Here is a 26416-nt window from a genome sequence, read left to right on the forward strand (position 1 = left end):
TACAATGCAGCTATAAAACCTCAGTTAAGTCAGGCAGTTCCAATAGCAAATTCAAGCTGGGCAGCCAAAGCACCACTTGACACAGTACTTTATTCAGCTTCAAAGCTCCATTCTTTTCAAATTCTCTAACATGTCTAATGAAACAGACAGTGCAACGTGCTCAGAAGGTCATCGGCTTCTAAGCTGAGTGCCTCCAAAATTTAACAGGGCTTTGATTCCATTGCCAATATAATTTTGTCCTTTTTACTGGGTCTCCATCAAGTTATACTCATGAGAACTGCAGGCTAGGTCAACGTGCACCTCGAGGCTATCTGGATTCTGTTAAGCCAGGCTCACGCTTTTTGTCTAGACCCTCCTCTCCCCCCTTTACAAAACACTCAACAGAGAATAAAAAATATCCCCTCTCTTCTACAAAGTTAAAATAATTAAATTCCTTTTATCTCTCTAATTAAGTACCATCCTGTATTCAGTCAGTTGAATTATTTTTCTGTATTCCACCATGTCACCCCTCCTCCCTGGAAGCTTCTTGCACGTTTTTAATCACTCATAGCCAGGCCTGGCTAATGAAATGCAGGGCCTTGCCCTGACCTGACCTTGCTATTTTTATTTTGGCCCAGCACATCCTCTGCTAGTTAGTGAAAAAAAAAAGTTGTTTCTCTCTCCCTCTTGGACTTAAAGGTCCTCTCACTGGTAGCGGGTATGGTCAAGAACGCTGCTGAAAACAGAATGAATGACTGTGAACACTGCTTCGCAAAGCTACTGCAAGTCCAAAAAGGAACACAGCAACTTCAGCGCAAAGTTTTTTTCCCCTTTTCTCTTTGGCTGGCAAAGACTGGTGGGCACTATTCATCTACTGGGAATGGCTTATGGCTAGATAATTTTGTAAGAAAAATGGACTGCTCAAATTGTTTACAGCACTCTTTCATAAAGCACTGGTATTCATTCTATGGTTTTGGGCGCTTACTGCAACTAAATAGATTGTTCTTGGTTTTCCTCATCTGCCCTTCATATTTGCCAATACAGCAATTTGAAATATACATTTTCCCTTTCTGAGAGCTCATAAAGAAGTGTGATCCCATTTATGACCACTTAGGAAATGCCAGCTGTTGGGTTAGCCCCTTTGTCACATGATGTTGATTGCAGGAATTTATCAACATGCCAATCAGAAGTCAGAAACGTTTCCAGTGTACAACAGGACAACATTTACATGGTGATTCATGTGGTCTTTTTAAGCTGACTTTGTTTTCAAATGGTTTCTGATTTTGTTGGCCATGAGTTTTGGTGTTCAGTGTGACATACTGTGTTGCTGGATGAACGATAAACCATATTTGAAATCAGCAAGGGCAAGGGCCATCTTTTTATTCTTTGCGTGTACACAGTGCCTTACATTGTGGAGCTCCAGATACTGAATAGGGGTCACAGATGCTATCGCAAAACAACCAGTAACAGCACAAGGGTCTTTAGGTACTCAGACTGTCTGAAAAATCAGGCTGTGAGGCTCAATTCACCATTGTTCCTCCAATTATCTCTCAATGGAGACACGCCAAAGAAAATGGTGCTGAATAAGACTAAGATGCCTTTAGCTAGCTGCCCAAAACTGATGCCCTACATCCCACAGAACACTGTGAGCCTCAAAAGCTGTCTAAAGACCAGGGATATAGACTGTATTTCTAACAGCGAGAATCAATTTAACAGGTCCCTACTAGCTCTTCTGCGTATGCTGGAACTGACATAAAAAGAGTTAGATTAGCATTTATGAGTCCAGCCTTTTCTCAGCTCAACTAAACAGGTTTGAGTTGCAACATTCTATTGAATAGAAGCAGCAGGACATTAGACATTGCTTGAAGGAAGAAATGTTAAAATCATGTTTGCAATCACTAAAGTCAGACAATACAGTTGTGTCATTTTCCTCCTAATACTGTTTATCGGTTTCTTCTTTAGTCTGGTTTTCAACCCAGTCAACACTTCTTCAATCACATTCTGTATCCCAGTGTGTAACTTTTTCAACCAAGTCTGACAAAGGATAGGGACTCTCAAACATAGGTGAGGTTACAGAAATTCAGTGAAAAGAGATGACCAAGTAGAGGAGAGAGCTCCCGTAAATGCCCCTGATGGGCTTATAAAGTTACCCATTATTAGATTCCATGGAACCCACAAAGAGGACTTCTATGTATGCCAACTACAGGAAAAACTTGTAGATACAGTTAAACAACCACAAGGTACTGATCTGTACCAAGCCACATTTTACTAGTTTACTACACTCACAAGTTTGTCAGAGCTTCCAAAAAATCCTGAAGTTGTCTGTTGCACAGGAAAAAGCGGAAACATTCAGCTTTTGTTGGGATTGTACTACCAGTCTTTTCCGCCATTGCAACACCTGCAGCAGAGGGTGTGCTATCCTGAAACAAGTAGCTTTACTTCACTGTCCCACATGGTTTGACACTGAAGCCAAATCACTGTAACTATGAATGGCTAGCAAAAGACATGGTCCCATGCTCTCCTCCATTTCTCTTTGCTGCTTCCCTTGCGCTACAGCTCACCTCACTCCGCAAGAAGTCAGTACAGGGAGGAAAAGTGGCAAAAGGCTAACCCACAAGTACAATGCAAACAGATTTCTGAGCTTCCTTAGACAACTCATTGAGGGGTTTCACGAGCACCAGAACTGATGCAGAAGTCGAATTTCGGTTGGCCACCTGCTCGTGACCATGAGTTGAGAGATCAGCATTACTACAACCTGAAACCTGGCTATGGTCCTACAAGGCCTCAGTCAACTGTCTGCACCTGGTGATCCTCACCAGCAGAGTGGCTCCTTGGGAGGACACACCAGGCAGCGCCACTGAGGCCAACTACAAATGAGTAACAAACCTTCATGAAACCAGGCAAAGACAAAGGCAATATTAAGCCACTTTTGCCCCCTCTCCAAGAAGGTCTCTGGTCCACCTCAGGTCCCAGCCCCACTGAAGTTTTACAAAACAGAGCAAAACACACGGCATGCTGTTGTAGAACAAGCACGTTCACATTAATTGTCTGTGTCCTTGGTTTCTTTGTGTTACAGTCTGCTGCAGGCATTTTTGTCATGATTTTACACTACAGACATCACGATCATTGAGTGCTGAATCTCCCTTGCTTACACGGTACCTGATGTTTGGCAGAGCTGGAGAATGCTACCTCGAGGTGCTTCTTCCCTTGGAGCTCTGGTGGGATGTTGCAGTTAAGCCACATCCACACAGCGAAAACCACAGAATTTAAAAACAGCAGTGAAATCCAACAGTGTCTGATCCGCCTCGGTGTTTGGCCGGCCTCTGTGGGGCCAAATCTGTTTGACTCAAAGCAAAAACATGATTTAGCACAATCCACCAGGCTAGGCAAAAGTATTTTTGGAAGGTTTTTTTCAACCTACTTGTAACAAACAAATTTGGGCTACCACCTATACATGACAGAAAAAAATGTTTATTTTGCTTAGCCAAAATTGAGCAAAATAAATTTATTGGCAGTATGGACAAAGTTTTAGGCTTGACTTTTTTTAACGTCCCCTCCTAATTCCAGTTTTCGATTCCCCACCTTTTGGAGCTCCTCAGATGATTCTCTCTCCCTAGCAGCTTTTCAGTTTGGGTACTGTCCTTTAATTTTTTTTCTCCCTTATGGTTCTTTTCTTTCCTTTAGTCTTCTCTTGCATTTGCTTTCTTTCCATTCTGTCTCATGGAAACATATTAAAAGACCTCCTATCCCTACCATTCCTACCTTTTGTTTGCCAAACTACTTTCTCCTGGCCAAAGGTATATCCTTTGATACCCCTTGATTAAAATTCCAGTGTATTAAATGACTGGGAAACAGGAATCTTAACAGTGGCCTAAGACCATTATTCCACATAACATAAGTAATTTTTCACTTACACGTGTCTTACTAATACAGAGGTGTGGGTATATATATAGAGAGATTGATACATATATTTTAACACTCTCACCAATTCCTCAAAAACTAGCACAGAAAAGATACATATAAGGAAAATTGGACTGAAGTGGGACTTCTGAGCAAGACAACTTCAGAAAGAGAGGAAAATAGACAAATTCAATAGCATAACAAGGAAAATTGGAGTCTATGTTTTTCAGACACTCTAGTCTTCCGATACTACAGACTTCATACGTTTCCCATGCAATGGACCTCAAAAATCCTATTTATTTAGCACTAACAGCATGAACCGTTTATAAGATGGCTCACACGCCTAAAAGTCAACAGGGAAATTTTCAGCATTCCAGCTAGAACTTTCTGAAATTTTATTTGAATTTTTAAAATTCAAAGTCAGAGTCTCACACTGTGCACAGTAAGCACCGTAGTTTTGTGTGTGCTCCCAAGACTAATCAAGCTAACCTACGTAAAAGCCTGAGTACTATTTATTTTCTGCTGAATATGTTTCCTAGAAATTGTCTCACTATCTCCAGAGATTTTAAATCACAGTGGTAACCAGTTGTCTTGGGGATGACAAGAAGCAATTCTGCACAAGCAGCTGTTCAAGAGAGACTCCCCAGTGACTTGTAAGAGTTCGTATCTGTGTGTTTTAGTAAGAACCTCTCACCATTGCCTCAGACTCACTTTTTGGAATATATGAGCACTCGAAACTAGTTCATGGTAAACTTGTCAAGGGCTCATTTTACCACTTTTAGTTGAAAGCAGGTCACTAAAAATCTGTCCACGTTGAGAATGCAAAAGCATTTGGGAGGGATTTGACAAGTCATTCAAGCAACTCTGAGTGTTCAAATGATGCTTAAAAGCACAATATGTAATGCTGCCCAGAAGAAGCGAAACTCTGCTTAAGCAACCTCTATGCATACTTCACAGTCACATCACGACTGGCTCCCAAATACATAATATGTGCATATACCATGCTAGTAACCAATCAATGGCTATCGTTACTCATCACAGGCTTAGAAAAGATCATGAAAAGCTAAACTACATCTAAAATATGTTAACTCTTATGGTCACTTTATCAACAGTTCAAGAACAAAGCCTTTGTTTTGCTTTGTTTTTTTAGGAGTCTCATTGGAAACACTGATGGGATCTTCAGCAACTGCATCACTATGGCCCTGATGTGTTTCCATAGTGGCTCTCAGCAGGTTCAGACAAGAAATGGGAAGGCTGAGATTACTTCCTTGCTGTGTATGTTACTGTGAGATTAAGTCCTTGCTGGGTCAGAAATCATGTGGTGTCTTAAAGGCTTAAGATTAATTCTGGAGATTTAAACTCCTGTTTTGACCATAAGCCAGGAATGGAAATGGGCTACAGAAAAAATAAGTTTGATGAACCTGGGCCATGGAGTAATAGAACTTCCTAATCAAGGAAAAAAGAGTGAGATAATTTAAGCAATAGTTGTGTTTTTATCATCCTGCCAAGTAGATAACACCATTAACTTGTTTTGGGAATCCAATGAGAAATTACAATACTAGGTATTTTATATTAGAGGAGAGTCTTTGCCAGGGTCCATGTAACTCCATTCATGTTGGCAGTTTCTATGTTAAAAGGCCAGTAATAATGTGCTCCATTGAAGAACGACATGAAATCCATTCTCTTCAGTCTGGTTAGCAGAGTCCCTTTTTCTTCTTTTTGATATAGTCCAGATTTAAATGTAAACCGACTATTAGGTGAGAACTCTGTTGTCCATTACCAATTCCTGAAAAATTCAACAAGTTTTCATTTCTTTATAGCTAACACCAACATTGTTTTCTACTGGGGATAAATAGTAGTAAAAGCAAAAGTAATATCCAAGCCAATCCCCAACCTTCAGAAGACTATGCAAAATGAAGATGACATCCTATACTTGGGTAATCTATTTCACTAGATGATAGATGAAGAGAGATTTCATACAGTATGTAGGGATGTAATATTAACATCAAATACATTCCAACCACTTTATCTAATCTAAATAGCCATTTCACAGAATCATAGAATCATAGAATCGTTAATGTTGGAAAAGACCCTTAAGATCATCGAGTCCAACCGCTAACCTATCACTGCCAAGTCCACCACTAAACCAGATCCTCAAGCACCACGTCTACGCTTCTTTTAAATACCTCCAGGGATGGAGACTCCACCACCTCCCTGGGCAGCCTGTGCCAATGTTTGACAACCCTTTCGGTGAAGATGATTTTCCTAATATCCAACCTAAACTTCCCCTGGTGCAGCTCAAGGCCATTTCCCCTCGTCCTATCGCTTGTTACTAGGGAGAAGAGACCAACCCCTGCCTCGCTACAACCTCCTTTCAAGTAGCTGTAGAGAGCGATAAGGTCTCCCCTCAGCCTCCTCGTCTCTAGACTAAACAACCCCAGCTCCCTCAGCCGCTCCTCACAAGACTTGTTCTCTTGACCTTTCACCAACTTCGTTGCCCTTCTGGAGACGCTCCAGCACCTCGATGTCCTTCTTGTAGTGAGGGGCCCAAACCTGCACACAGTACTCGAGGTGGGGCCTCACCAGTGCCCAGCACAGGGGCACGATCACCTCCCTGCTCCTGCTGGCCACACCATTCCTGATACAAGCCAGGATGCCATTGGCCTTCTTGGCCACCTGGGCACACTGCCGGCTCCTGTTCAACCAGTTCATCTATCAGATCATGTCTTTGAATCAGTTTTGTGCCATGGGAGTAAAGGATGCCTAATATTTAAATAATAATGTTTTTGACAAGGGCGAACTTGATCAGTGTTAAAGATTGTTTCCAATCAGTGATCTTCAAAAGGTCTCTTCTGTTTCTTTCCAGATGACTACCCAAAACATCACAGTACATGAAATACCTTGGTCTAATCTTCTGCCATTTGTTTTCCTCTTTGCCATTACTTCTCAAGCTTTATGAGGTTCTTTTATAACTGTTTTGGGCCTAAAGACAGCATGCGCTTGCTTTCATATGGAAACTGTAAGTACTTTCACCCTTCCACTGCCAGAACACACGCAAGCTGGCACATTCTTCTAATGACGAAAGTTTAAAAAATAATCACAGCTGTGATATTAATAGCAAATATATTCTGGTTCACGTCTGGTTACACTCAGGTGAGCACTGATAAGTCATGTGCGAGGTTCTTATACACAGCTCTGCCGCTGTAACACCAATCCTAACGTGCCTCAGCCTCTTTTTAACATTATCCTACAGCTCAGCACTGAACGGTTTCTTGCTGATCCCCTCCTCTACAATATTAATAATATAGATTATTTATTATAGTTGGTAGTTCCTTTTTACAGAAAAAGAAATATATGGACCTTATCTCCCCCCAGAATCTGAAACTTCAATGCAGATAGGCAATTATGCCAAATTCTGCAGCAATGGTTCCTCCAAATGATAATTTTCAGATGTCTTTCCCGAATATTTGAAAAATATATGATGACGAAATCTGTCTAGTTGAGCTTTTTTTGTGTGTCCTTCTAAACACTGCACATGTGGCTCAACAATATATATTAAAAAATCAAGTTAAAGTACCACATTAAACAAAACTGTCTATATTGTGCAACTGTGTCTCAAATTAAAGCAGTGAGCTCTATAAGCACCATCTTGGCCTTCTTAGCAGGTTCATAGCCTGCCTGATTTTTGGCTGATCTATATTGCATTTACCGCATGGGGAAACTGCTGTGGAAGCAACCCTAGCACCATTTTTCAAGGGCTGACTAAGGTTAACCTTTAAAGCAATAATGCTGAGGCAAGTCACAACATCTTCCCTCCCACCGGTCCTAGTACAGCAGTTCTTCACTACTTGCTACGCTCTGGCAGTGTTTATGGAAAGTCACTAAGTACCTTGAGGAAGCAAGTGTCTGACCTATCCATATCACTCGCCTCCAGGTGCACAGTATTCCTAGCACAAAATTAAACACTGGGGACTAGCATGCTATGGCATTCACAGCAGGGCTTCACAGCAAACTCAGAACATCCTGAGAACAAAACACATTAGCAAGAAACAGTGAAGAACATTGGGCGAATGGCATGGTATCTTTGGACTGTCACCAAAGCACCAAGTCTTCATAATACAAGGTAATATGCAAAAATAGAGCTTAACATAAACAGTGGGAATAGGAAAGCATTGCCAGACATTCATGAAATGCTAACTTTCCTAACTTGGGAAAATTCATTCATCATTACAAAGCTATCACTTTGTAGCTTGATTCAACAGCAGAGAAGGATGCCTAAAGAATTCCATAGGTTCTTTATAAGGGTATTTTTTTTAAACATACTGGGTTCAAATCTAATGTGCAATCCTATGAATGTCTAATCAGTTTTGCTTTCTTCCTCTTCTCACTTTCAAATTCTGGTCTCCTGGACAACCACACAGCAGCAGAAGAAACTTCCAGGAGTTCAGGACATTTTTGCAATTACTAAACCTGGTTTAAATGACCTTACAGTAATAGGCATTATCATGTGTAATAATCAGCTACAGGGAAAAAGCTTTGGCCTGAATGATCAATATTCTTTCAAAAAGAAGGATGAACATAGCTGTTTCAAAATGCCATCACTGTACAGACCTGTTTTAACTTTCCCCTCCATAGCCTGGAGTGGAGTACCTGAGACAAAGGGGCATGGCAGAGCAGAGCTGTGCTCTGAGATCTTGTTGTTCCTTGGGCGTAATTAGGCTGCATCATGGCCTGTAACTCAGTTCCTGCACCCAAGGCTTACAAGAGAAATGCTCAGAAGGAAGAATCAGACAGCAGTGGGAAAGATATGCTATGCAACTTCTGATTTGTAAATCAATTTGAATTGTTGTGGTTTAACCCCAGCCAGCCACTAAGCACCACACTGCCGATGGTTCACTCCCCCTGTGGTGGGATGGGGGAGAGAATCTGAATTGCAAGGGCCCCCCTAACCCAGGGTTCGCTCTTCTTGCAGTACCACATTAATATCTTTAAAGAAAGCAGCTGCCTTTCCACATGCCACCATGGGCCAAAATAAGCTGCCCACCCAGACGTGAGCAACCAGACTCAAGCACTTTGCCTCTGTCCTGGGCCCCTGAGATGTGAGCAAGCTACAGGGGGATGGGGTACTCGAAACGCCTGTCCTCTCCTTCTGGCACAGGCAGCACCACTGCTCCTTTTTAAAAATCCCCTGCTCTTAGCAAGGTTTGTTTTTCTAACTGGTTCCCAGAATACTCTTGGGGGTTCCAAGCCCAGAAAAGTAATTACTGCATTACTTCGGTCACAGACACAATATCAACCTTGTTAGACTTGGCCTGTGGAGACAGCCAAACACCTGCTGCTGCAGCATTTATCTGATAAGCTTCATGGTTCGCTAACATAAACCTGATCCTGCTGACCTGCAGGAGGATAAAAAGGAGCCGGGGGGAAAGGGTGGAGCAGGTAGGCGATCTCACGGCCCTGCGGCCCAGCAGCTTACAGCCCTCTCTCCCAGCAAGCTCCCATTTCTCTTTGCTTTCTTGTTCCCTGGTGAGAACTTCAGAGAATTGGTTTTTCCCCTGCAGTTATGCAGGCAGATGTGGAAGGGGCTAGGATTCCCATGCCTTATGACGGATTAACTGACAAGTGCGGGATCAATACGGGAATTGTTCTAGCTCCGGCTGCATCTGTAGCCTTCCAAAGCAGACAGAATAGCTGTACACAGTCTCGTTGGCATGGTGGTGTGTGCACTGAAAGGCTGGCCGAATACCAAAGTCCATTAGTTAACAGCAAGGGGGAAAGGAAGGGCTGCAAATCAGTCAAATCAACAGATAGAAGGTTAGGGAGAAAAGCAGATGTAGAAACAGAATCTTGATTTTTATTCCTCAAATGACGCAGTTTTCTTGTCTAGTACAAAAAAAAGAAAGTGGGGTCCCAAACAGGACTGACACTTCCAGTGGACACTGCCAATATATTCGAGGAAAAAACAGAAGTGCTAGGGGACTTAGCAGGAAGGAGAAAATAATCTTCCCAACTATGGTGCTTGATACCAGGAAAGAAACTTATTCTTCTGACAGTAAAGCTTGCCTCCATCTCAGCTCACCTTTGTCTAGGCAGAGGGAATCAAAAGGGGACTATCTAGAAAGCCAGGAAAGGACATTTCCATGGATCTGCTAGTCTTCACTTACATGGAAGGGGTTTGACCTCAGGACAGTATGTTTTCTAGTGTTCCTCTGTCTGTGTATGTTGACAGTGCATCTTGGAGATACACAGCATGATTCACCCACTTCAGAGACAGAAGGAGATGAATCACTCTGGATAACATCAGAGCCAGACCAAACTTTTATACAAAACTTGGCAAAAATCTGAAGGCTAAACCTCTGAACATGTGTGAAATTGTCTACCCAAGCATCTTCTATGTTATTTCAACCTTCTTCCGCTGGCTCAGAACTTCAGGAACTTTATTTCCTGATGGAGAAGAAACTGCAAAAATTCAAATAATATGCCACAAGACATTTTCTGGATAGATCGAACCCAAATCAGAGCAAAAACCTCAAAAGAAACTTCTCTTGTGGAACCTCAAGGCCAGTTTTGCAGGTATGTGACATTCAGATAACGAATGATAAACATCTGAAGTTTTGGGCTAATACCAACATTCTACTTTTGTATTCACCCTTCACTGTACAGGACTCCCAGCATCAAAGTGAAACACTAAGTACACTCAGAATACCAGCATGACTGGATTCTTCGAGCTCTACTAAGACAGCCAACTGTTCAGTTTCTGCCTTTATCGACTAGCCTGTTTCTCTCCGAACGGTATGAGACAGATTTTTTTAGAACTAGTAATTAAGGAAGAGAAACAAATAACCCAATAATATTAGAAGACTCTTGTGAAAAGTGCTGCAAGCAAGAAGACAGAGAGTGTAAGTGAATTTGACCTACACTGGGAAGCCTATAAAGCTTGGAAGCCTGTGGGTACAAAAGATCCATACAGTAAGTGCTGACCAGCATGAAAATCTCGAGACCAATGCACAGTGTGTCCAACCCCTGGAAAATGCACCAGAGCGAGCCATCTTAGTTCCCTTGAAAACTGCTGATGACTGAAGCCAATAACTTCATTCTTCCTCCACCATTTTGCTTCAGGCTCTATGCCAATGTTCACCAACAGGCTAAAAGCAAACTGAAATAACTCCAAATGCATTGTTCACCCACCAGGCAGTGGTGATAAGGAAGAACTCATGGCCTGTTCCCCAACAGCTGCTAGAGAGACAAGTAGCAAAACTCCCAGGTGAAGGACAATTCTACTGCTTGGAGCTCTCTAAATAATAAAGCCATCTCATTTCAGAAAGGAGCTTCACTGGTAAAGTATTGCAATGACTATAAAGATCCTCCTCCTAATGGTATTTCTATAAAAAACTTAACATATTACAGGATGCTCTTCAATATTATTCTGCCTTTTATTCTTAAATCTACTTTCAGACTGTGAGCAAATGTTCACCTTGTACAGCAGCCTGTGCCCATAGTTTCCCTAGAGCATCGTACATGCAGCAGCTCCCTGAAGGACACAGATTTCACAGTAAAATACTGGTAGACTGTTACCCTAGCAAGAATAGTTTTAAAGAAAGTTGAACAGGTTTGACAGCAGCCAGGGTGAACTACTGCTGGTTACCATCTGAGAAGTGGCACCCAAGCAGCTCGACCTGATGGATCAGCAGTGTACCCTGAAAACCCACTAAGTTTAGAGCACAGCAAGGCAAATGGGAAAGAACGATGGCTGTACAGCTCGCTCAGAGCATCCCTGAAAGAGCAGCCATATGTTGACAACGAACACTGCAGCTGAAAGGAACCAAAATTATACAACAGCTTCTTAAAATAAATCCTCCCAACAGGCCCTGCTTCCTGTTCTGCTAACAGCTACCAGACCAGAGGAGTGGAACTTACTCTGAGTCATGTAAATGCAAGTGTGCTTAAGAGCACTAAGCTCTGGATGCCTTAGCACCTGTGGCTGCACAAACACTTGTGCAGCCAGCTACAGGATCACAAGAAGAACATGAAAGCAGGATGTCTCTCTCTCCATTTTACTCCTGTCTGCAGACAACTTTATGTATTTGAAAACTGAAAAATTGTGAGCTTTTTTCCTCTCTACAGGTAAAACATGAGCAAGTGTCACAGGCCCTTAATAGCACATGGGTAACTAGAGCTCAGCCTGGTACAGGTACTCAGAGGTAACACATCACCTCTGCTGTGTCTCATCCCTGGGAATCTCCAGCATCAAGACCTTGCTGCTACACCATTTTGTGTGACGGGGAAGGATCGGACTGGACAGGGTCAGGATAATATATCACAATAAAACTTTTTTCATGGTAACTGAATAATGCGCTCTCAAATCTTTTCTCTCCCTTTCTAAAGCGTATTTCTAGCTTTATGATTGTGAAGACAACTTTTACATTGTGAACCGAGAGCAAGAATATAGTGAGTTGCCCAAGTTTGCAAACACACTAAAACAGGTTTCTCGAAAACAACCTCCACGTCATAGCCTGATGTCTTGAAATTACTGTCTGAACGCCATCCATCTCTCCAGAGTCTCTTGTTTGAACATATCTGGTTTCTTCAGATTTGAATCAATGGAAGAAGGCAACTGCGGCTTTTTGTTATAGGGTTAAAACCTATTGAACCTGGTAGATCTATCACTACGTTTCCATTCAAGCTAAATAAAGCTACAGTTAAATACCTCTTTGTCTAGTAATTGCTAAAAACAAAAGACTGCAAAAAACCCCAGGCTGCACTAGGTGCAGTCTGGGCCTCACAAGACAAAGGGAATCATGGGAAGAGATGCCCCAAACGTGGAGATTAGGGCAATGAGTACTGCAGCTCTGCTCCTAAAAGTGTTGGGGATGAATATGGTATTTTTGTCGACATATGAAGCAGATCCTAACATGTGAGGCTTACTGTAAGCCAATGCTAAGTGCATAATTTTTGCTACATTAAACAACTGTAATTATTTATTTGGTATTGTGCTAGCTGTCACTCAAAGCATCTGTCACTCAAAGCAAAAAACTACCTAAAAGCATAAAATTACCTATTTTTTTTGTGTGTGTGTGTGGGGGGGGGGGTGTGTGTGTGTAGAGAATACCAGCAACACAGTTTTCTTCTTAAAGAAAGCAATCCAAAACAAGTTTACTCTCTCAGTATACTGACAGGTTACTTTGAGCCTTAAAATAGATCTCCAAAACCCATTAAGCAGGTGAAAAGGACTTCAGTTTCATCTCTTAACCATACCTTATCCTCGGCCAAGTCACAGATGGCTAATTACTTCCAGGTTTTTCTGAATAAAGTTTTAACCACCTCTGTTGGAATCATCATTATCAAACGTGTTGGGGAGAGGGCAGGAAGTGTTCTGTCTGAACTTCAGACAGATAATAGACTTACTTACTTACTTAGAATATAAGCAAAAAAACAAACCAAAGTAACTGAAAAGGACAGTAGACCAATTCACTTCTAGCAGCATTTGAGGAAGGCCTAGAAGAAAGTGGGATGCCCAGCAGTATCCAAAAGCCTTTGGGTCACTTTATATCAGCTGTGTTGTGCCCTAAGTTTTGGCAAGAAGAAATATGGGCAGGAAATGCTAAGGAGATTTCCAGTTCTTCACCTTCACATTCAAATAGTCTTTCTCACAGTACCAGTATATGAAATCAAACTTGGTTTATCCTTAAAAAAACAGTCTAATTCCCAAAAGCTCTGTAGCATCTCTGGCCTGTTTTCAGAGCACTGCACCACACAGGAGGTGGACTGGGTGCTGAGGGGGAAGTACAGCATGCTGTCAGGAGAACAAAGGACTACATGGGAATCCTATGGAAAAAACATATCCCACTCAACGTAGTCTCCAGATTACCTGTTATAAATGTGAGGAACTATTTAAGTCAAGGAAAGTATAAGGGATTTTGTGTGTATTTAAACCTTTGCTTGAATTGACTCATAAAGCTGGAAAGCCATGAAAATGCAAAATTCACTTTGGAAAAATATGCCCAGATAAGGATATATAAGGCTTTCTGGATAACTGTGCAATACCTGGATTATCTGTGTATGTATATGGCCTTTAGCACTGTAGAAATGGAGCATCCTACATGTAATGCTGAACATTTCAGAATCTCTGTAAATCAGAAAAGAAGATGGAAAACAGGACATGGTGAAATTCTTTTGTCCACTATTACACAAAACAGGCAAGAATTAGCAGCTGAAGCCAGTATCTTCAGACCTCAATCGTAAAACCGTATTTCCTTTGATATTACTCATTCCTAGGGCACATGTAAAAGAGCAGTGAAAAACTGATGCTGATTGTTGTGGCTCATTAGCCAGTCAGCAACAGATATATACCCTGCATATATTAATTTACTGTAACAAATATTTGCCCATGGGATTGAAGCACTCGGAAACCATACACCCACAGATATTGTCTCAGTCAACCCATCCTTTCAAGGTCTGGTTCCACTCCCTCCTCCATCTCAGTCCCTCCATTAATCTCCCCATTTGCTTTTAGTTTTGCTTAGTTTACAAGTTATCATCACTGAGTACATGAAAACTGTAACCAAAGACTGTCTGTGCCTAACATAATCACTTAAATAATTTCCAGCTAATGATTTACTGTTTGCTTCACTTCCCTACCCACTGTCTGACTTTTTTAGGGCAAAGACATAATTTCTGCATGTTGCTAGAGGACTACACACACCAATGGGGCTAAGAATGCAATAAAAAAGATCTAATGGCAAAGCGGATGAATAGAACATTCGAGTATTTTCCCTTAGGCAGAAAACTGTTGCTACTTTGGTGGCAAAGGCTTCTATGCCCAGAAGAAGCCAAGAACTGCCTTCTGAAGGTGCCACACCAGTGGAAGGACTTTTGGCCCAACATGCCCATGTGTCTGGTGATTTGATTCTTCAATGAGACAATTCACTGTCTGTTTCTGGGGAGAGAGTGAATGGAGGAGTTAGATCAATTATCCAAGAGTCTTCAGGATACACTCTGAGAGATGATGAAAGGACTCTAATATGTAATTGAAATACCCTGTACCAAAATACTCACATTAAACCTCGGCTGATTACACACAGGTCTGAGCTATCTCAGACCTTCAGAACAGGAATTGAGTTGTTTATCAGTGAAAGCCAAACTTCTAAAAAGCTGGCTGCCCACTACAGAGCCTTTGTGTTGGGTAAATTAGCTTCAGGAAGAGAATCAAAATGAATTAAAACCACATGGAGATCCTCTCCCTTTACCCCCCTTTTCCCCTTTCCTTTCGCTATATGAATCCCCTCACCAGGAGACGGAGGCCAGTTCAGTCTAATTTAGTCCAGTGTTTTTGTTTCCTAAAGTCTCAATCTTGGGCAGAGTCCATTAATAGGCTGCAGCTGATTTTAATCTAGATGAAATCAAGACTTCTCTCTTCTTCGGTTTTACAAAGATTACAAATTGTGTGTTATATGAATAGAGGGAAAAGGGTAGAAAAGAACCAGAATAAGTAAAAAAAATCTGCTGTCCGTTAACTGACCTGCTGAACAGGCCTGTGATTCAAATAAGGATGAGAAATGAGAGTTGTGGGGGAAAAAATACACAGCTAAAAGCTCTAGTGATACTGCACTCAGACACACTGGTAAGAGGAAATGCAGTAATGTCTGATAGCTACCATTACCATCGTAACAACACAGAAGAGATATTAATGAAACTCCAAAAGTGGCAAAACAGATGCCTCAAAGACTGTTGTGATAGTTTGCAGCATCCCTTCCCAGTTAAACTTAAAATCATATTGATTAGCAACTATGACTTCTTTGTATCTCATGTCTCTTTAGTAGCCAAGGTGGAATAAGTTGGTCTTAGGCTAACTCCTTGTAAATACTTGTGAGTATAAAAGAATACCCACGTGGACCAATTCAAGTGGGATCTCATCCCTTAAAAGGGGTGCTGAACCTAGAGAGAGTTGCCTCAGATCAGTGCTGAGGTATCATGGGAGAACAAGCAATAAAGAAGGTGTATGGCTATGTTGTCCTCTAAACAACCAGTTCTGGGTTCCTCAGGACAAGTGAAAGAAAAAACAAAGCCATGACAATGTAATGCAAAATTATTTCTCCTTTTGTCCAGAAAACCTACTCTAGATTAGCTCTAACAAGTATGAAAAAGAAAAGGCAAACTAGTCTGCTATGAAGGGTAAATGGGAGAATTATTTTTGGTATGATACAACAGTTGAGAAGCTTTGACACAATAGTCTTCTCACCACGGTAAAGGATGACAGAAGAAAATCACTTCCCTGTAGTGCTGTTTCTCGTGACTGCAGTTGTAGATGACTGTCGACAAGGGTGTCACTACTGCTATACGCCAGTACCAATAGGATTATGGTCAAACCCCTTTTGTCTTATTGGTACCAAACCACTGTGTAGACATCTTTTTTGTTCTCCTCCTGTCACACAGACAGAGAGCTGAATGCCATAATTCTCCTCCATCTCAGAAAGAGCAATCTCTTCACCAACTTTCTGACCTACCTAGACTTACTCCTGTTCATCTCTTACTACAGTGTGTTTTTAGCGTGCTTCACCCTAAACTAATGTTATGTGCTCTCAGCTCCACATCTTCCAGCATCAGTTTTCTTTATTAATTTTCTTGTGTGTTGATATTTTTTTAAATAACACATTCAAACACTTAGAGAATGCTATCATATGATATTGCTAAGGATCTGGAAGTGTGCAATACCAATCTTAAATTATTTTAATTTTGGGTGGGAAGGGGCTGGGCTTTTTTTGTTGTTTATGCCAGCTTGAATTCTCTGGCTACTTTATGCAACTTTAGAACTCTACACACAGTCATAGGACACTGGATCCACTGGATGGCTCAAGACTGCATGAATCCATGATTTTTAAAAGAAATGCAATAAGCTGCAAATGTGACACTCCTTTTTTTTTTTTTTTTTTTTTTTTTCTATGCTTAAGCTCAGTGCTGATGCCTTAAAAGTTTCCCTTTAGAGGAATCTCATGAACAGGTCATACACACCTGCTCTATTTAAAAATGGGCACTGCTGCTGAGGAGCAAGGCCAAACATGAAGGGACTATGAGCAGCAAGTGAGTAGACTGTAACTACTCACAGCACCCTGCAGTCATACTCTTTGGAGAGCAGCAGGATGGCAGCCATTTGGAAGAAGGAGAGCTCTTTATAGAGTTGCCTGTAACAGTCTTTTGTTCTTTCACTCCAGCTGAAAAATATAGGCAAAAACCGCTTTCAATCCACAATAAAAAAAGAGTTTTTAATAACCTATGAGCAAGATTTTGTGAGCTGTACTCGCATGCAAAAGATCCCAAAAAGCTGAAGTCTTAATGTCATTATGATAACTTAAAAATCTCAAAATAGCATTTGATTCCTTGGAGAATCCATTTCAGAAGACCAGAAATGTTTTTTTCTGCTCACTGATGCTGTTATTTTGGGAATCACACACCTGTTTCACACAAACAAGGAGAGTATATACCTGCATCGAGTAATAATCACAGCTTTGCCATCAGAAGGAAATTCCACAGATGTACTAAAAGTGGTAGTAATCAATAATAAAAAGTATATATGCAGAGAAACAGAGAGACAGACAGACATGAGTAAGAGGAATTATGCGATCCTATCGGCTTTACCTGAATACAACCCCTCGTAATAAACCTCAATTGCTATGATAAATGTGCCTGGATTAAACCCAGCAATTTTTAATTCCATGCTAATGGGGCAAATGTAACTTGGAAGGGGTCTGAATGCAGTCACTGGAGGTTTTATTTGTATAACTGTTCTGGAGTTTGACTATGACTATATTTGATTGCATGTGGGTGGCTGTGGGACGGGCAGACAGCTGGGTGAAAAACTATGACAAAAGGAATCTTGTCCCATTTCCTGCTTGCGCTTCATTCACTAATGAGCACTGCTCTGGGTCAGCCTCAAGATTTCTTTATCTGTTGTTGCCTTGTCTGCAAAAGGGGCACCCCAGCAGCGGAGCTGTTGTCAGCTTGTCTTCAGAGTTTATTCTGATGCCTCTCACCCCTGCAGCTGTGTGGGATTGTAAGTGCCTGGCCGTAAACAACGCCATATTTCGTGCTTCTTTTTGGATAACTTGAAGGCCAGTCTGAGGCCAGATGTGTTTGCTGGTGTAATCTGTTTCCCATTTCTTGTAATAAATGTGTATCTCAACAACTAATAATAAAGTGAAATCAGGATTCATCTGTTGCCTTCTTCAGTGTGATTTGTGTTGGAAAGAGAATGTTAATAAAACATAGTGAAGTCCTCGGTCTCTAGGTTCTTCTTGGAGTGCTTGAAATGTTCAGTGAATGTACCGCTGCGAGCAAACAGCCAGGCTGGTGAACCTGATGCCATTAGGCTCCTGCTGTAGCAACCAATATCCCTCTGGCTAGCTTGTGGAAACAAAGCCATTTTGCTTCTTTAAGAAGCACTGTTTTGCACTAACACTGCCTCATTTATTCTTGTTTCTTTTGTCAGATCAGTTCACTTGAAAGTTTCCTCCTGGTAACAGGTTTAGTCTTTTACTAGGATTCTTTCATAAAAGGCTTCTACCGGTCTGCAAACAGGTTTCAGCTATCTCCGACAGCAAACTATTCTGTTGTCAAGTTCAGTCCCTTGCTTAGAAACCCCTTGAGAGGAGCCACGTGAAGACTGCATCTTTCTCCCCGTGTCCAGGGTAGCTCCCTGCAAGCTCCAGTAAGCCTCTATCCAAGAAAAAGGAGTAAATCACACCCAATTTCATTCTATCAAAGAGATGTGTTTTGATTTGTACTGTAAAATGGTATGGAAAGAGCTTTCCCCTCCCAAGCAGGTAGAAAGGTGAGGCAGTGGGAAGAACAAGCCCGTGCAAATGCTTAGCCTACCCCCATCTCCTAATGGCCCACAAGATGTGTTCTGTCGCAGTGCACCACACAGCTGTGCTCCCCCATGTTTCTCCCTCTCTTCTTTCCAGTTGATAGTCATATCCACCCCCACTCCTCATATCCATTATAGTGTGACCCTCACTCTCAATTAAAACCTCTGCTCAAGTCTGTCACAGATACTCCATCAACGAGAAGCAATTCCATTAGGTATGGCTTTGATACCAGGCTTCCAATCCTCTGGTATCTGCTACATGGTCTTTTACATCCTCTGTAAGTTGAAATAATGATAGATAGATAGATAGATAGGTAGATAGATAGATAGATAGATAGATAGACAGACAGACAGACAGACAGACAGACAGAGATGGTCATAAAAACAGTTTCTATAAAGTCAGTCATAGGGTTGTCATTTCCCCAATAAGCCTTACAGAGAAATGGTCTGAAGTTCATCCCATAGCAGGTTTTGCCAAGCCCTCTAGCCCTGGGATGGAAAGCAAACCCCTTCCACAGAGCTAGGCAGCACTAATTACAGATGCATCAAACCAGGACCTACTTTGATTCAAGATAATTTTTCCCTGACAGAAGCTCATCTGTTGTCTTCAGTTGCACTAATGAACGTTAGTTACTCAGTCAGCCTTGCTAGTTCCGTTCAGCAAATGGGCCATCAAAAACTTAAGTAAATTCTATTTCTCCTGTGCCTCTTCAGTTTTATTTTAACACCCAAGTACAAAAACTAACTGCATATGTAAACCTGAATGACTGACATAACTGAAGACAAACTGTTTTAGCTGGCACGGAAGACACAATTTATTCCATTAAAACTACTCATGATGACACATGAGAAGGAAAGAACCCCTTTTAGCTTTTAGGAAACAAATAATTTCTAGGATTAGCAATTACAAAAACAAAACAAACCCAAACCATTTGTATTTGTAAACTGAGTATACTTGCTGTGGGTTGACTAAGATGTACTAAACGTAATTTTGGATCCTTTTCTTGAAAGAACCACCACACTTTAAGATGCTAGCAAAGTAAAAATCCTAAGCATGGGCAGATTCATTTCCCCACTGTTCCAGCTGGGTCTTCAGCATTTTACTGTGCTTTCACACCTAATATATGAAGTAAAGATCAGTTTCCAGAAGGCTACTTTGGTGGGTGGTCTGAGTTAATTCTATTTCTTAATTTTATTTTCCAGGACACTAAGAGTTTTCTTTCCATTTTCTGTGTTGAGCTTAGTGGTTTTACAGAGCCACAATACCAATAACACAATATGGAGTATTTTTTTTATTTCTTCCTGTATCCAGCATGGTTTTACACATAAGTTGATCACCTCCAGAACCACAAGAAGCATCTCTCATTTGAGCTTGGCCCTAATTCTCCTGCCTTCATCAGTTTTGTATATAGTTGACGTACTATGACCCCTTAAAGAATATTCCTTACACTTGATCCTCTCAGAAGTTTCATGGGATTCTCCCTATTCTCTTTGTATTCTTATCAAATGCTTTCACTCTGCCAAATCAACGTGCCCTCAGAACACACTTGCACTAAACAAAACAAGGTTATTTTCTCTAAAGTTCTTGCTCTCTCTACAGTAATGTCAGTAGAGCCTTCACAAAACATAGAATCTATGAAGCCACCGTATTATAAAAAGTTTGGAAGCAGTCTTCTGAAACTCATGTCTTCTACACTAGAGGAAACAAATCCCTTATCTCAGCTAACCAGTAGAATAGAGTTGTGAGTGCAACTAGATCTGGAATTATGGAAATAGGCTGTCATAAATGTGTGAAAGTGTCATTTTGTACATAACACCCCACGGTAACCTGTGAACTAAGAAGAAATCAATGCAGGGGTGCACTTTGAATGTGAAGACAAAGCTGATAAGTATTTGGGGGCTGCCTTCATTTTGTGGCCAGAAATTTCAAAGCATCACATACAAGGAATGAACTCTTTATATCAGAACCAAAATATGCACCCACTATTTTCAAACACCCCAGCAACATAGCATTGCCTCTAATGGGATGTAAATCTGTTTCTCTAGTGTCTTTTGATATGTAGAGGTGGTACATGGACTAGATAAAGCCAGCATAAGACTAACACGCAGGCAGGCTAAGCAAACTTTCATGACTGCAAGGAGAGTCTTTAAATCATAACCTGAGCTTAGCTGATGACACAATCATTGCCTGAGTCATCTGAAAATCTGAAACAATGGCTCTGAGCATGGTAAACTTTGTCATTAATCAGACAATGTGTCAGCCTCATGACTTGAAGGATGGGGAGAGGGACGGCAGGGATTCTGCCACTTCAGCAGACAACTCTATGGGTGGAGCAGGAGCAGTAAGCCTGACTCAGTCTGATGCATTCCTGATGCTTCAGCAACATGATTGAACTTCACTCTCAGGACACCTGGTGCCTGTCACACTCAGTAAGGAAATGGCATCTCTTACTGTTCCTGATGGTGAGCAACAATGCAGAGGAGGAATCAGATGGCAGAGAAGCAGCAAAGCAGAGGAACCAGCGTTTAAAAACAGGGTTTTAAAACCTCAGATAACCTAAGCAAATACTAGCACTGACATACCTGATTTGGGGCTGTCATGCAGAGGAAGCCTAGTCTGTAGAGAAACAGTGTCCGCCCTTAACCTCCTGAACTATCAATTTTCCCCGTCTAATACTGCAAAAAGGTTATGCTGCAATGCCCTGTGCTTCCTCACATTTAAAGTTAGGGTAGCCAAGGGCAACATAGGCTCCTTCCTCTCTAGCCTGATAGCAGAGTTCTTCCTTCCTTTTGTTCACATGAAGAACAAACACTGAGTTGAACAATAACAGTGGGTGCTTCATTATGATGCTCTCCTGGGCACCCAGCCCTGGTTAGCATTATCTTACCACTTGGGTTTTGTTTTGAAGGAAGCCATGAATGGTTCTTTCAATTGCTGGTGTTTCAAGATCAACATTACCTCTACTTCCTGTATTTTGAAGTCTCCTTATTTTACCAACAGTATGTGACACTATGAAAAAAAAAAGACACAGAACCAATGAACTCAAAAAACTGCCAGTCTAACAGGCAAGCAATAACAGAAGGCCATTTAAACTAGCGTTCTCTGAACCAGTTAAGCTATGGATTCTGAAAATTAGGAAAAAAAAAACCCGACACAAAACCACAACCGAAGAAAGCCAAAACAGCTTAATCCTTGGCAACTACTGAAGGAAGTGCATACGAGGCACACAGCTTAGGCTCGGAATATACTTTATTTGAAAACGTCCAGGCATCTGATCACACTTCCTGAAATCAATATCAGCGGGAGACCCCTCCCTGTCACATCTCCTACTTACTTTACTGACAAACAGGCCTTTAGTAATTTAACAAAATCCATACTCTCTGATCTGTAACAGACAGGTGGCAAACCCCATTTACCACAGACTTATGACTTGTGCATTCCTGCAGACTTTTACTCTTCTTGGACAAGTAACTGTTTTGGACAAGTTACTCACTTTTCACACTACGGGAAGGGCAGGTGAACAAATTTAATAACAATTGTGCAGTCCTCTCTGGACCATCAACCAAGGCATAGTCAAGAAGCTACACCGAAAACAGGTGTCGGTGGACGCAGTTGTTCCAATGGTGACTGGGAAGGGGAGCAAAGGGGACCGACAGCTTCATCATCAGCCAAAGGTCTCATTCTGCAAAGATATGTCCACAAAAGACACACTCTTGAACTGAGTATGAGGTGAGCTGGCCTCAATTAGTGCCACACCGTCGCCTGCACCCCTCATGTGGGCCAGCTCATTTAACCCCTCTGCCAGAAGAGGACTCGAGTTTGCAGGTTCAGGTTGTGCGCTGAAGTTTCTTGTGCCCTTGAGTGATACAGCAGTTAGCAGTGTCTCTCCTGAACCCAGACAGCTGTGACCAGCTGGATGGATATCTTTCTCCCCTTGTGTTCAGACGTGACAGTGGAATCTAGTTCTTTCTACACTGGAGAAATCTGGACTTGCTCTGACTTCTGGCCACTGCTTAGGAACCTTTCCTAGGGCACAACAGATCTTCCAAATGAAAATCAAACAGTGCCTCAGGTGGTGGTTGCTCATCCTCACTGCTGCTGCAGTAGGTGGGAGGCCATAGGTCAGCTCTTTGACCACTCATTTCCCAGTTCAGCCTAATGCATGTTTGAGAGAAGAAGGGGGAGCAAACCCATTTCTCAAGGAAAAGAAAAAATTCTGGATGAAAAAAAGTTAGCTCTGTTAAACTCCAATAGGGTCCTATCCTATTCAGTATTACTCAGCTGGAAGGACTGTAGTGATGAAGCAAGGCCACAAAGTTGTAGGGGAAGGAGGGCTGAAAGGCAAAGAAAACACAACATACCTTTGAGCTCTGGTGTGCACAGCATGAGGCCCTGTCTCTGTATCAGATATGAATGTGGCTGGGATCACATTACAGAACTATCAGAGTTATGCTTTAACCACTCTAATTTAGTGGTTTTGGCTTTTGCTACCACATTAGAATACATTGGCTTGATTTTCAAAGGTAACAAGCACCTACAGCTCCTGCTGAATTCAGTGACAGCTGCAGCTCTAAAAATCAATTTAAGATTGCATATTGAGAAGAACTGAAGAAAAATGAAAGACCTATTGTGTGGATACGAAGAGTTTAAACACTGCTGATGGGTGGTATATGAGTCCCTTCCCTTTTCAAATGAGTTTCACTTCATGCTTTGTTTGGTTTTCCTGTTGATGCATCCTGCACCCTCCAGTGCTAAGCTGGTGGGATCCCACATACTTTTCCTGGCATGTGGTGTTTAAAATAAGAGACCTCAGCAATCGGATATCCTCAGCATTTCCAGCTATTGAACACAATCACGAGTACTGTGATCCAATTTCAGAGCAGAAAAGAAAAGATATATAGGAATATTCTCCCTGTGCTGGTACGGGGCAGACAAAGGAAAACTAAGCAAACAGGATGTTCTGCTCCTCTGTGAACTTCAGCAAATGGCCATGGCAGGCAGGATACAGCCTACAGACACACAGCTGCAATGTATGTCCCTGGCTGCCCAATAGCTTGTTCTGGGTAATTCACCCACAACACAAATGCGGCATGAAGAGAGTAAAAGGTGTAGTGTGCAGTTCCCATCTGACATGCCTCAAGACTGAAGTCCTTCATCAAACACACGCAGCCTGAAGGAGGAATGTGATGTTTTCTATATGCTACTAAGCAAAAGAGTCTCATCCCTAAACTCACTCAAAACATCTTCAGGAGTGCAATGTTTGGTGTTCACAGCTCAGGACATCAGCCTCCTTATTCTAAGCTTATTCACTCGGTAGTAAGGCACAACCCAGCCGAGTTCTCCACAACAGCACACAGCACTGAGAAATCGCTCTATGGCAGACTGCTTGATAGCACTCTAATAGTCCCACAGCACTTCCGAGAAATGTCAGTCTTCACATCTCTGCTGCTGCTTCTGGAAAGCATACCTTCACAGGGTGTTGGACTATATGGGAGACTGTTTCTGTAATGGAAAAGCCAGGATGTTCAAATGAAAATGAGATCCAGTGGACAATAAAGTAAAATCCAGCAACAACATCTCTTGTTGAACTGTTAATTGTAGCATCATCTGCCTGTGCTTCCTCTTCACCCATGCAGTCATGTGTGCACTGCCTTGCCTCAGTCAAGCTCTAAGGCAGACCCTCTAGAGTTATTCAGGTGGCAAACAAAGGAACAGTTGGGGCTGATACACCCTGCTCTAACAAACTGCTGACTAAGCTCGTTGCCTCTCTCATCTCTGTAACCCTGTTTAACTCCATCTGGCCCTGAAATTTAATCTCACAAATTTTTCAGGGGTCTTCACAGAACTGAATGACAAAGGACCAGATTCTGGTTTCATTACAACATAAACAGTGAGAAGCAGCAGTACAACAATCATTAACACTATGTTAAAAGTTCAGATGAACATTTCAGAAAATACTTAACAGTAACAGTCCAATGTTATTAATTTTAGGGATTAACTGTAATGAGAAAAACATTTTGAAGTAAAAACCTGTTTGTTTGGAAGGTTTATCATGTGTGTCTGTTTATATGAAAGGATTATATATTCCTTTTCCATCTTATCAAGACAGATTTAAGCTTACATGATAAGATCATTTAAATTTGTGGTTAGTCCAGTTTTAAAAACAGGGCAAGTCTACACAACAGATGCAGAGATACCTGAGGTAGAACAAGATGTGTGAATTCTAGAAACATTGAGAAAGTTTCAAAGAAAAACAGCACTGGGCCCAAAGCAGCAGGAACCCTACTTGCAAAGCATCATCCCTGTGCTAATAAACCCTGCCTCAGACACAGTTTTCTAGTTTAGAGGAAGCGCTATTCAAATGTGCCTATCTACTCAGGATTGCACTCTGGAGACTTCCAGCTTTAGACTGTAGCTAATTGTTGGCACCACTCTCCCCTCCCCAGCACAGGGAACAATAAAGCATCCAGCATTTCCCCTCGGCAACCAGGTTTTAACATGGAGAACACATAAAGTCCTATAGCTAAAGAAGAGTTGCATGTACTACCAAGGTTAAGTCATTCGAGTCATTGTCCTCCACTGCTAACTATTGTTTGACAAGGTAAAATGACACCAGCAATGCCCTTACCAAACATGCTAGCGGTGAAGCCAGAACAGACATAACCTTTGGGTATAGCAAAAGAAATGTAGTTGTGGCTACGTGAGGAAGGAATAAGTCACAGCACAGTGAGACTTAACTGCCTTTTACTTTCATAAGATTCACACAAAAGCATGAGACTTTACTCTGGCTGAAAAACATGTTTTTGGACAGACATTGTTTTGGCTTCCTGCTCATGAATGCATTCGCTTAAGAACATTAAGTCCATTTTAAGTACATTTGACCTTATTCAACAAATCTGTAGCTTGGAAGAGGTAACATCGTGTACGTTAAATCCAGGCAATTACTAGCAGAGCCTTTGTCTTCTGCCACAACATTCAGTTCCCAGAACAATACACTGTCACAAATCACAGATACTACCTCTAATCGACAGACAACTTCACTCCTTATGTTAAAAGCCTTTTGGAAAAAAGGCCATTTGCTTTAGCACTGTGCTGAAAACACAGGGGAGCAGCACACTTTGATCAGGAATTCATTACAGAGAGAGTGGTAAGGAGAAGATTTCTCTGAAGTGAGACCATTTTGCCCCAGGAAGCCTATGCCAGCCTTGAAAAGAGGGGAATGTCTTTGCAAATACAGAATTATACTCCTCAGCTCACTGTTTTAACGACACTGGATTATAAAAAATTAGTATTGCTTCACACTTGTGTAAATGAGAATAGATTTGGCACACTGCTTGCACTAAGTTTTGTTCATATTGCATTTAGTAAAACTTAAGAAAAATTAAATGCTGGCACTTCAGTTGCAGCAAAGCATTTAGGGACATATTTGGCTTTCAGTGCAAGAAAGCAGTACTGTATCTTCAGTGTCTTTACATACGTGTTCAGAAATAAGCAAGAAATTCAATACTTTGTGCTAAACTGGATTTATCTAGCATAATATCCTCCCACAAGTTAAGCTCACAGCAAAAAGTATGGCCAGAAACTTTACCGATCTGTTGTCTATCTACTATGCCACTAGAAAGATCGTGTTTGCAGAGAGAAAGATTTAATTTTTTTGAAATGAGGGAGTTTATTTT

At 41.5% G+C, this 26416-nt stretch overlaps 1 protein-coding gene across 8 annotated transcripts in view; it reads right to left on the minus strand.

The window, feature by feature from the left end:
- The window catches only part of RAD51B (RAD51 paralog B), a 479852-nt gene that overhangs the window by 110070 nt on the left and 343366 nt on the right, over window positions 1-26416 (minus strand). The window contains exon 11 of one of the 8 annotated variants that reach the window (XM_064460059.1): window positions 24152-24242. The exons of the other annotated variants lie outside the window; for them this stretch is intronic. Coding sequence (XP_064316129.1) covers window positions 24175-24242 — 68 coding nt within the window. The 3' untranslated portion in view covers window positions 24152-24174. Of the gene's footprint in view, window positions 1-24151; window positions 24243-26416 lie in introns of those variants that run through there. 8 annotated transcript variants of the gene reach the window in all.

This window comes from Phalacrocorax carbo, chromosome 9 (assembly GCF_963921805.1).
Source record: "Phalacrocorax carbo chromosome 9, bPhaCar2.1, whole genome shotgun sequence".
In the NCBI taxonomy this organism is placed as follows: domain Eukaryota; kingdom Metazoa; phylum Chordata; class Aves; order Suliformes; family Phalacrocoracidae; genus Phalacrocorax; species Phalacrocorax carbo.